The sequence below is a fragment of the Grus americana genome, unplaced genomic scaffold (assembly GCF_028858705.1).
Source record: "Grus americana isolate bGruAme1 unplaced genomic scaffold, bGruAme1.mat scaffold_438, whole genome shotgun sequence".
In the NCBI taxonomy this organism is placed as follows: domain Eukaryota; kingdom Metazoa; phylum Chordata; class Aves; order Gruiformes; family Gruidae; genus Grus; species Grus americana.
Window position 1 is genome coordinate 35,460 of NW_026561699.1, and position 12,638 is coordinate 48,097.

The 12,638-nt window shown below is 44.9% G+C and overlaps 1 protein-coding gene across 1 annotated transcript; it reads left to right on the forward strand.

Moving 5' to 3' along the window:
* Positions 1-2,368: 2,368 nt before the first annotated feature.
* LOC129200735 (uncharacterized protein C12orf50 homolog) lies at positions 2,369-9,249 on the forward strand (the record flags this gene model as incomplete). Its single annotated transcript, XM_054812010.1, has 8 exons — positions 2,369-2,636; positions 3,262-3,389; positions 4,605-4,768; positions 5,931-6,008; positions 6,125-6,238; positions 6,853-6,972; positions 8,853-8,887; positions 9,196-9,249. Coding segments are annotated over exons 1-8 (747 nt in total), but the record flags the coding sequence as incomplete, so codon positions are not given.
* Between the last annotated feature and the right edge of the window lie 3,389 nt (positions 9,250-12,638).

Sequence of the window (12,638 nt, forward strand, 5' to 3'; positions counted from 1 at the left end):
AAATGTGGAAATTATCAGCTGGAAAATCCAAAGAGGACACAATTGCAAATTCCAAAAATAAGATGCAGGAAGTACACGACAATGTTTCAAAACTGATTGAAAACACAAAATATACGTTCTGTGTGATCACAGATCCACTAAGGTTAATTTGTTATGAAAATTTGACTGTTTAAATGACTTTTGCAGATGATGTTTTAAGGCATAATTTCTAAGATGAATAAATACTAGCACTTTTTCACTTTGCAGTTTCAGAGGTCTTTTAATGCAACGCATCTTCTCGTTTCCTCCCAACCTCCACACTTCTGTTACTCTTCCCCAAAGAAATTACACACCCTTTACTATACAAGTTCTAGTGTGCAAGGCAGAACTACCAACCGGACATTTTAGAACCGGAGTAGTTCCTTGACCGGCACCTTCACTGCAACCAACCTATAAACACCTACTATCTTTACGGTAACTACCACTTTGTGGTCAAGATGTTTAATGACAGGTGAAGTCACAACAGCTGTAATCCAATAGAGCACACAATAGAAGTGAAACCTAAGTGAAACAAGGCTTCTAGTCAGCACGAGAAACCTGCCCTCCACGGTGGGATGGGGGAGAGAATCGGAAGAGAAAAAGTGAGAAAACTCGGGGCTTGAAATAAAGACACTTTAATAGGTAAAACAAAAGCCACACGCGCAAGCAAAGCAAGACAAGGAAATGGCTCACCACTTCCCATCGGCAGGCAGGTGTTCAGCCACCCCAGGAAAGCAGGGCTCCATCACGCGTTAACGGTGACTTGGGAAGAAAAAAACGCCACCGCTCTGAGTCTACCCTCTTTCTTCTTCTTCTTCTTCTTCTTCTTCTTCTTCTTCTTCCCAAAGCCCCTTATATGCTGAGCATGACCTCCTATGGTATGCAATATCCCTTTAGTCGGCTGGGGTCAGCCGTCCCGGCTGTGTCCCCTCCCAACTTCTTGTGCACCCCCAGCTACTCGCTGGTGGGGGGGGTGAGAAGCAGAAAAGGCCTTGACGCTGCCTGAGCACTGCTCAGCAGTAACCAAAATATCCTGGTATTAGCAACACTGTTTTCAGCACAAATCCACAACACAGCCCCACACTGTGCAGAAAAATAACTCTATCCTAGCCAAAACCTAGTGCAGGGAGGTCCCCTTACACAACCACCATCAAGATGGCGCTGGTACTCAGAGCTGAACAACGAAGTTACTGACGTTTTGGCAATCGTTTCAGCTCTTCCATCCAGAACCCAAACACCCAGGGGAGAAAGTCACCCAGCCGACACACAGCAGTAGCTGCTGCTCCTGCTCCTGCTGCTGCTGCTGCTACTAAAACCAGGAAACACGACCCGCAGGCCCACAGCCAGACAGGTGAATGCCACCCCAATCACAACAAGAAATAACTGTGATTGGGCACCATGACTTACTACTTTCACCTTGCGAAGTACTGCACCTCTTGCTGCCTCCGATGAATGCTTCTGTCATAAGTCCGATATTCCTCTGATCACCAAATAAAACTGCTGAAAGAAAAGAAAGAAAAGAAAGAAGAAACATGAGAGAGCAGCTTATTTTTCCCACCAAGGGCTCCACAAGCTCCGTTTGCCTGTTCCCCCAATGGTTGGGGGGGGGGGAGTGCGGCCTCGTCCTTGCCCTGGCTGTTCCCTACACTTGAGGCACAACAAAGCAAGAATAGCTCGCAAACCTTCAGGGCCAACACCTGGGTGCCACCTGGCAGGAAAGGAGGGGGACAGAGCTGAAACGGCCCTCAGAGACGACCTTCCTTTCCCGCTTTCCAGGGGGGAGCCCTACGGAAAAACCTCTCACTGTGCCTTGTCGCTCCAGACCTGCAGCAGGACTGAAACTTCCTTTCCCCGCCTAGATATTGTCTGTTCAGAGGCAGCCTCGGACAGGAGCGAGAACAGAGGTCTTAATTAGGGACACAAGTGTACGCTGTTCTTTCTGCTTTAGCTGTGGCACTGGACATCATGGAAGCAAGAAAAAGCAATGAACCCCAACAACGTCAGCCGTTAACAGCTAGCAGTGTACTAACACGAAGCAGCAAGTTTCTCCATCCAAAGAAAGAGGTGCTGCAAGAAAAACATGGGCCAACAGGATTTTGGTTGAAAACCTAGTCAAAGGATAAGGATAAGCAAGAAGTTGGGTATTCTTGTAGCCCTGCCAAATGGGTTTGTTCCGGTTTACGTTAAAGAAACACCAGAAGGGGAGACCCTTTGAAACGGTCCGATTTTCCGTACTCTACTCTGAAGCAAGGGAGAGAGGAAGGTGTTCAAGCTGGACAGGCCACATAGCACCATCATGCTGATGTCACGAGCTGGAGGAGCAGTTGGGAGCTTTCGTAACGTAACATTCTATACCGGCTAGCAACTGCCTTCGTCCGTTCAGCAAGCCCGGAGAAGGTAGCAGCTCCTTCCTTGTTTCCAAAAAGGTCTGAAGGTCCAGGTTTGGAAAGAGAACTACTGCTTTCAGGACACGATTACAAGTTGCCTGAATGTTGAGAGCTCTAACTTTTTCGTGTATGTTCTGCCAGCAGTAGGAGAGTGGAGGAGAAGCCTGAAAGCTGGAAATGGCCGCAGCTGGGAATGACCGCTCTTTCCATGTTTGTTCCCCCTACGCACAGGTAAATGCTGTAGATTGTAGAGTGGTTTGTACCCTTGATTCTCCTGACATATCTGTCTTGAAAGGGAGGGTGGTTATGTAAAGTTAGACATCGCTATGCCACTCTGCGTGGGTCCTGGCCCCATCTGTAGATCAAACAGCTGATTTTCAGGAGCAGTGAGAAGAGCTCACGATCCTCTAAACACCCAGCTGTCCCGACGACAGTCCAGAAGTGGCATGTTTTGGAGATGCTGCTCTGAGACCCAGCTGCTAATGTCTGGAACTGGGTGGAACTTCCCGTCACGTATTCAACTATTTTCAAGTGTGACTTTGATGTCCTTTAAAAAATGACATAGAAACTCATTAAGAAACCGCCGGTAACCCACGATACTGCACGCACTGCAGTACAGTAAGGAGACTGCTTTGCTCCTATTCTCATCTACAGACATCACGAAAGCTCCCTTGCCCTAGCTCAAGGTAACTTTAGAGTTACCTGGAGCTTAAGATAACTTTACATGTTCGAAAGTAGCAGCGCGTGGTCCCACAAAATCTTAGTCATATGTTCACAGCAGTACGCTGTATATGAATCCATTTAGTCCCGTTTTATCGCTGTATTGACAGTATCTGAAACCTGTTTTCTCCTGCAGCAGAAGTACAGCAACATCTCCTGTTTCTGGAAAACACAACCATCAGGCTGCTTGAGGATCAGTTGCGCCTTCCATCATAGCAAACCTCGCAGCATAAATGGACTTTTTTTGCCGCCGAGTAACAGTGAGTAAAAATATTTTCTCAGCCATTTGTCCAGTAGAGCTCTTAAGTAAGTGCACAAAAACGTCCTTCCAGCGCTTACGTAGCGTACGTGCAGGTGAAGAAATGTACCATGGCAAATCAATCAGGTATGATCCGCTATGCCGGCAAGTTGAAGGCAAAGAAAGGAATTGGATTGGCATTTGAATAGGGTTGCCATATGACTTTTTTTAGCTGTCTGCTTACGAATCTTTGTAACTATCGGTGACATGAAAGGTGAAGTCACAAAAGGCAGTTTAGGTTGCTAAGATCCATGGAGTAAAAATGTTGCCTTCCTTGGGTATTTGCTAGATGAAATCTCTCCAGGAGTGAAAATGGTTAGTGGGCAGGTAAGCACTTAAGAGAAATGAAAAGCAGCGTGTGTGGTTGGAGGGAGGAGGTTGTTAGGGCCACCAGCAGCAGTATCTGTTGATAGAGCACAACATGTTATATGGATGAGACACCCCTTGTAGAGACAACATCAGATTACAGTGCTGTGTGTGCAGATGTATTTCCAGTTTGTCGTTTGGAATAAATTAATAAATCAATAAATACATTACTAATGAAATGAATAAATAAAGGCTCTACCAAGTTAAGTGTTGTATCTTAATTTCTCTTGCACGAGATACAACAAATCTGGTCTGCAGGAGTGCTACTAAAATGCCTTTAACATGATACACATGCTGCTCATAGGCAAGCAAGAGATGCACAAGAATCTGGTTGAGTGTAAATTAATGTCATGAACTTCATATTCCTTCTCAAAATCTACACTTTGCACTTAGTAGAGAGAGTTGTGGTTCAGAAGATTTTGAGAGAAAAAATTGTCGACAAGCTAAAAATTGGTACTCCTGTGCTTAGCGTTGCTAAACTCTTCAAAATCGATGCCATGGCCTGCCTATTATTCAGCATGTTTAAAATATTTTCACAGGTGGGGTTCTAAACTCATTGACTCACTTCAGCCCCCGTATTACTAATCCCATGTTGTCCCATAGTGTAAATATCTGCCTGCTTTTTCAGACTTTCTGTACTTGGAAGACGCTCTTTTGCCGACCTCAGCAGAAGATTTTTCGGAAAAGGCACAATCCGTCTATTTAATGACTCCTTCAGTATGGCAATGATTTCAAGAAGATACCTGCTGGCCTGAACCTGGATTTGATCTTCCAGTTCCCTCCTAACAAAATGAATGTAATGTTCTTTCCTGCAGATGCCCATTGCAACAAGGTGTCCAAGAAGGGATTCCGCACCCAGCCCATGGTCAAGAGTCACTCAGAAATCAAAAGAATATTTTACGACCAATTCACCCTCCACTGACTATACACCTCAACGATGAAGACGACGATGAGGACGATGATGAAGAGGAGGAGAACGGTAAACAATTTTTTCTTTCGTTTACCGGGGGGTAGAAGGGGGTTTTCCACTCTCGCAATGCACTTTCCAACTCATTTATTAGCATAACCATCAAACCATCCTCTTTTGAGAAAAGAGGTCTTGACGGGTTTTTGACATAATCTCCAAACTATTGGAACTGGTAGTCACTCTTCAAAATTTCTCAAAATTTGGGGACAAAATGACAAGTTCAGGAGGTGGTACTTCTTCTCTGGGAAACAAACTTTTGAACAGGGGCTGTACACTCTCCTCACTGAAGGTGAAGTCACAGGTTGGTTTACAAAAGGTAGCTGTGTGACTTCCCCTTAAATACTTTGCTCAAAGTATTTACCTATTAAACTGTCTTTCTTTCAAGCCACGAGTTTTCTCACTTTTTCTCTGCCGATTCTCTCCCCCATCCCACCATGGAGGGCAGGTTTCTCATGCTGACTAGAAGCCTTGTTTCACTGATTTCCTAAACTCTGTAGGCGGTCTCATTTTACTACAGAAAGATATTCTTCAATCTAGCAAAGAGAATCCCTCAAAACTCTTCATTAGTTTAACCGAGTGTGTATGTGTATACATTTATTGCTATATTAGATTTTATTTAGGTTTTGAAATGTAGTTAAACCGTTGACTGAGAGACTCGTTGGGAAGGAATGAACCGTGCAGTCCCAGGGGGTGAAAGCGAGAGACCGACCTGCTCTCATGCGTGCACTCCGCAAATTCCTGTGCTAGTTCTCAGGCCGCCCCAAGCTGCTTTTCACTTTCCCCCTGCCCTTCGGGGCTGCCTGTTAGCGCTTCCTAACTCGGTTTCAGTCCGAGTAAGCCACCTCAATTTAAACAGTATAAAAAGGAGGGCTTTGCTGATCTTAGCGGCCTTAACTGAGACAGACAAGGAGCACTCCCTTCACCAGCTCTGCCGGCAGACATTGCAGCAGAGGAACTTTGGGCAGAGCTTGTTGTATACGTGTTGGAACTGCAATTCCACTGCAGCTGGAAACTCCTGCTATTCAGGAATCATTTTTCTGTCCAGAATCAGAGGTTGCCGTCAGAAAAAAACAAACCCTGACCACAATGAAACTCACGTTGGTTTTTGACCATTAAGAATTGTTGAAGGTCTTTGTATAGATACCGCGTAACCTTTTAAAAATACTGCCTACAGGTGCTCCTGACTGGGTGCCTCAGACTGCTGCAGACCTTGAAGAGGAAAGAGCAATAAAGGAAATATGCTATCAATCTGGTAAGTAGGAAATCAGTCACTCTTTCCTAAACAGCAATATAGTCACTCTTTCCTAAACAGCAATACTGCCGATACAGTAAACATTGGGTTTTTTCCTCCCCTGGGGGTATGTTTAGGAGAGTATTACGGGATTCAGTACCCTCAGGAACACCAATCAACAAAAACTGTGTCTTCACCTCGGGAAAACGAGCTACTACCCTGGGAAGCTACCGAGCGAGACTTGCAGGCAGGCAAGTGCTTTTCATCTTCTGGGACATCGTTTACCACTTTTTAAATTACTGTTACAGGGAGAAACTACTCCATAGCTTGCCCCTCCTCCCCTCTTCTTTAATGTAGTGACAATGAAGGATAGCGTATTACAAAGAGCGTCAACAGACTTCACTACTTTTTCCCCATATACATGGGTAGTGTCACACACGTGGCGACTACCTGCGTCCACTGGCGAGGGAAAAGGTAGAAATGGGCTATTAAGCCTATGTCTACTTTCCTGAGACACACGACAGAGGTGGTCTTCCCTACAATTTTTCCTCACGACCAAGATTTATGTCACCTCATTGAGATATACTTAGACTATCGACAAGGAAATCAGTAACAAACAGGCAAATACAGGTTCTAATATAGGTCTGTCTTTAGAATTAGATACATTCAGAGAAAAGGATAGAGATGTTTCCCCAAAGCATTTCTTCCAGACAGTTCTCTGAGGTTTTTGGTACCACAATGACATGCATCTTGAAAATACCAGAAATTCAGTCAGATAGGATCACTGAGGGAGGAAGAGAATGGCAGCGCCATTCCCCGGGCTTACACACAAGCAGCTAAACCACTCTCTCTGTTGCCCTTCCAGGCGACGGTGATACAATTCCTACAACATTTAAGAATGCAAAAGGAGAAGGAGAGAGCTCAGGAACGACAGTACCAGCAGAGACCATTCCCAGAACAGATCGTGGATCCTTTGAAAACGGAGGTAATACACTTTAGCATCAGCTTCTCTTTGCTGAACATCATGTGCTAAGTAAAAAAACCTGAACGTGCACGCATTAAGCTTCACCATTTTAGATCCGAGTTATTCTTTCTTTGTTATGTTCTAGAGACTCTTTCTCATGCTGCACCATTACCTGTAACAATCAAAACCACTCTTTACCATTCTGCTTGGGTTAGCATCATTCTAGGAAAAAAAAGATCCTCTATGCTGATTCCAATTGAATTTTTCCTGCTTAATTTTGGAAAAGAATTGCTTCTGTGAAGTTATAAAACAGACATGTCCGCAGTAGAATACCCTTACCACTAGGTACGTTGACATCGGAGCTAAAGCCAATGTGACAAGGTTGAAGCTTTGGCCGTTCACTGGTAGTGCTGCAATGCTCCTTGGCACCACGTCAGCAACGCCAGGTCAGCTGTTACAAGCATGCCTGGGCCCATGCTGTAAACTGTATCACCGATGTGCCTGAGGATTAAACTTATATCAAGTTATAAACTGAAGTTAGTTTGCATGCCACATCATTTCAGTTGTTCAGCTCGCAGGACAACACGTAGCTCAACTGACGATGCAGCCGAGCCAGAGGAAAAGCGTGCCTCATGTGCAGCACGTGAGAAATAAGCACCGGTAGGCAGGACCATGCTAATTAAGGTTCCTGGTTTGTTGCTAACTGAGTTACCTTGTAGCGACACACAGACCAGGGTTGTCACCCTATGCTGTGGAGTCCCTTTGCATTGGGTTCCCATTTAGATGGTACACTTTGACTTTGGAAAAGGATTTGTTCCCCTGTGACACGCTGTCTTGGTTTTACCCCAGCCGGCAGCTAAGCACCACGCAGCCGCTCACTCGCTCCCCCCATCGGGATGGGGGAGAGAACTGGAAAAGTTAAAGTGAGAAAACTCGTGGGTTGAGATAAAGACATTTTAATAGGTAAAGCAAAAGCCGTGCGCACAGCAAAGCAAAGCAAGGAATTCATTCACCACTCCCCATGGGCAGGCAGGTGTTCAGCCATCCCCAGGGAAGCAGGGCTCTGTCACGCGTAACGGTTACTTGGGAAGACAAACGCCATCACTCCGAACGCCACCCCCCCCCCTTCTCTTCCCCCCAAGCTCCTTATAAACTGAGCATGACGTCATATGGTATGGAATATCCCTTTGGTCAGCTTGGGTCACCTGTCCTGTCTGTCTCCTCCCAACTTCTTGTGCAGCCCCAGCCATCCCGCTGGCAGGGCAGTGCAAGAAGCAGAAAAGGCCTTGCCCTGTGTAAACACTGCTCAACAAGAAGTCCATAGAACAAAAACATCTCTATATTATCAACACTGTCTCCCGCACAAATCCAAAACATATCCTCACACTAGCTACTATGAAGAAAATCAACCCTCTCAGCTAAAACCAGGACACACGCACATAAATTGCATGCAGCTTTTGATTCGCAGTGATTACAAACGCGTATGTGGATTAAAGCTAATGTTTGTACTTTTAAACTGTAAACCCAAAATACAGTATTCATGAAGATTTTCAAATTCATAATGAGAAGCATTCTAAGCCAGAAGCGGTCAAAGACATTGAACGAGTCCAACACCTTTGTGTTTATAGTCAATTTTTGAGTTTCCTTGCAAGATTTTGCAACTGTGAACTCTTCTAGAGGAACCATAACCGCTTCCGCTTTCCTTCTGAGGAACGGCACTTTTAACATGTACAGCCCAAGAAGACCTGTGTATGAAGTGGGAGATCTGCTTTAAAAAACAAAAAAAAAAAAACCCAACCCAAAAATACCCAAAACCACCAACCAAACAAAAAAGCATTTTTGGAGGAGAAGATTGTGCCTGCTTTTGCAAAAAGTAAATATGCGCTATTTTAATCCCTCAGGAACCAATCGCATGGAGCGGGTAAAGAACTATCCGGTAAAGAAGCAAAGGAGAAGCAATGGGTTTCCGAGGAAGAAAGCAAGTCCATAACACAGGAACAGGAAAAGGTATTTTGAGAAAACAGTTGGCTTATTCCTTCTTGTTTACTCAACTCACAGATGACTTGGCAGGACCTAGTTAATTTCTGTTCTTAGTGTCAGATAGGGACAGTCCATATTTGGATTGGACTAGCCACAAAGAGCATTTGCTTTATCTAGGCCTTCCAGCCTCCGGCCTCCTGCAACATGTCCAATTTTGAAGGAATAGCCCAGCATTTTGGTCTGAGTTTGCTGCTTCTCTTTTAGGAATTCACACTCCAGACCCCAAAGCAAAACCACGTCGCCAACAAAGGGGTCAAAGTAAGGACGATGAAGCTGCTTCTGCTGTTCCTCCTGTGAGAGAAACTGGAAGAGACACTTATTTCAGTTCTTCAGAACCTCGAAGATCAGCATATGTAGTCTACCGTACTGCCACCGTCACCCAAGAACCAAAGTGCAATGGACCGACAGGTGGGTTCCTGCTTACACAGGATCCTTAAACGTTAAGAAAGTGATTTCATCTTGCCCGTTTCAGTCACCTCTCTTAAGCTGGGCTGAATCTCCACCTAGAGGTGCCTCCCTGTCTTAATTGCCAATCAAAGGAACCTCCTTCAGACACAGTAACCCCCACTTTCAGACAAATGAAGTGAAGCAAAAGGAATCCCAGCATCACCGCTTCGTCTCAGGGGCGAATAGTTGTGGGGTTTTTCTTTTTCTTTCATAGAGATTACAGAGAGAACATTCTCAATGCGAAGAACACATCTTATCAAATTTCCAGGTTGAGAAAGGATATAGCGTTTAAAAAAAAATGAAAAAAACACCCCCCCCCCCCAAAAAAAGGCGATCAGCATTTTTGTCGTAAAAACCACCTTAGCACTTTCGCTACCTTTCTTTTCAGCAGTACCTGAGCCGTATGCTGGGAAACGCTCCAAACAAAGAATCAGCTTGACGCAAATAGAAGATTTTGGACCCAAACCGAAAGCTATGGTAAGACTCACAGGCTGTGTGCAAAAGGAAAAATTTAGGACTATTGTGGAATTAGTACTTTGAATTAATGGAATTAATCTGGAATTAACAGAAAACCAGAGTATTCATAATAATGATTTCTAACCGAGTTTTACAGAAAACTAGTCAGTCATTGGGCAGCATACTCTGACGCAAAATCAACCACCTAGTACAAAAACATAACACTGCCTTGCATCTAGCGCTTTCCCAAGCAGGGACAAAAAAGGAGACCGGATTGTGGAGTAGTCTAATCTAAAAGCAACTGATGCCTTTGGGCAGGTTGTCTACACAGGAACATTCACTTTGTCCAAGTCAAGGATGTCCGTGGCACAATCCGCCTCCTTTGGAAGATCCTGTGAGCCTGATGGAAACGCTGCGAGATTACAGATGATCTTTAGAGTTCTAGGGGCAAAATCTATATTTAATACTACCTTGTATTTCAGAGGTGGTGTCTGAGTCACCCAATGTATGCATTGATACTTCAGCTAATGTAATATTTAATTTGCATACCAGGCTAAGAGAGTCTTTCCCTAAATTGCAGCTGAAATTAAGAAAGAGTGCCTGTCTTTTTTCTACAGACAAATATACTTCAGGCTCTTACAATGCACCAACTTGGAGGAAAAGAAATCCACACCCTAAAACGTTCTCAAAGTCTAAAACAACCAGTCAGGTAACTGAGATTAGAACCTCTATCTTGCGTCTTCTGTTGGAAGTCTAATTCTTAACACCTTTTGAACAGAGCATAGACTTTCCCTCTAATAAGTGATGCACAACATGTTCTGCCTATCTATTTTGACAACAGAGCCAAGAAGACATGGAAGTGAACAGGAAAGGAGAGCGATACATAGACAGGAGAAAGAGATGAAGCCAGTTCTTCGACTTACAAGAGCAATCGAAATTGAAATGTGGAAATTATCAGCTGGAAAATCCAAAGAGGACACAATTGCAAATTCCAAAAATAAGATGCAGGAAGTACACGACAATGTTTCAAAACTGATTGAAAACACAAAATATACGTTCTGTGTGATCACAGATCCACTAAGGTTAATTTGTTATGAAAATTTGACTGTTGAAATGACTTTTGCAGATGATGTTTTAAGGCATAATTTCTAAGATGAATAAATACTAGCACTTTTTCACTTTGCAGTTTCAGAGGTCTTTTAATGCAATGCATCTTCTCGTTTCCTCCCAACCTCCACACTTCTGTTACTCTTCCCAAAGAAATTACACACCCTTTACTATACAAGTTCTAGTGTGCAAGGCAGAACTACCAACCGGACATTTTAGAACCGGAGTAGTTCCTTGACTGGCACCTTCACTGCAACCAACCTATAAACACCTACTATCTTTACGGTAACTACCACTTTGCGGTCAAGATGTTTAATGACAGGTGAAGTCACAACAGCTGTAATCCAATAGAGCACACAATAGAAGTGAAACCTAAGTGAAACAAGGCTTCTAGTCAGCACGAGAAACCTGCCCTCCACGGTGGGATGGGGGAGAGAATCGGAAGAGAAAAAGTGAGAAAACTCGGGGCTTGAAATAAAGACACTTTAATAGGTAAAACAAAAGCCACACGCGCAAGCAAAGCAAGACAAGGAAATGGCTCACCACTTCCCATCGGCAGGCAGGTGTTCAGCCATCCCCAGGAAAGCAGGGCTCCATCACGCGTTAACGGTGACTTGGGAAGAAAAAAACGCCACCGCTCTGAGTCTACCTCTTTCTTCTTCTTCTTCTTCTTCTTCTTCTTCCTCTTCCCAAAGCCCCTTATATGCTGAGCATGACCTCCTATGGTATGCAATATCCCTTTAGTCGGCTGGGGTCAGCCGTCCCGGCTGTGTCCCCTCCCAACTTCTTGTGCACCCCAGCTACTCGCTGGTGGGGGGGGGTGAGAAGCAGAAAAGGCCTTGACGCTGCCTGAGCACTGCTCAGCAGTAACAAAATATCCTGGTATTAGCAACACTGTTTTCAGCACAAATCCACACACAGCCCCACACTGTGCAGAAAAATAACTCTATCCTAGCCAAAACCTAGTGCAGGGAGGTCCCCTTACACGACCACCATCAGGATGGCATGGTACTCAGAGCTGAACAACGAAGTTACTGACGTTTTGGCAATCGTTTCAGCTCTTCCATCCAGAACCCAAACACCCAGGGGAGAAAGTCACCCAGCCGACACACAGCAGTAGCTGCTGCTCCTGCTCCTGCTGCTGCTGCTGCTACTAAAACCGGGAAACACGACCCGCAGGCCCACAGCCAGACAGGTGAATGCCACCCCAATCACAACAAGAAATAACTGTGATTGGGCACCATGACTTACTACTTTCACCTTGCGAAGTACTGCACCTCTTGCTGCCTCGGATGAATGCTTCTGTCATAAGTCCGATATTCCTCTGATCACCAAATAAAACTGCTGAAAGAAAAGAAAGAAAAGAAGAAGAAACATGAGAGAGCAGCTTATTTTTCCCCCACAAGCTCACAAGCTCCCAGTGCCGTCATGTTGGAGCGGCCTCGTTCCTTGCCCTGGCTGTTCCCTACACTTGGAAAAAGCAAACGCAACCTCAGGGCCAACACCTGGGTGCACTGGGCAGGAAAGGAGGGGGACAGAGCTGAAACCGGCCCCCAAACGACCTTCCTTTCCCGCCTTCCAGGGGGGAGCCCTACGGAAACCTCTACCGTGCTTTTCGCTCCAGACCTGCAGCGACT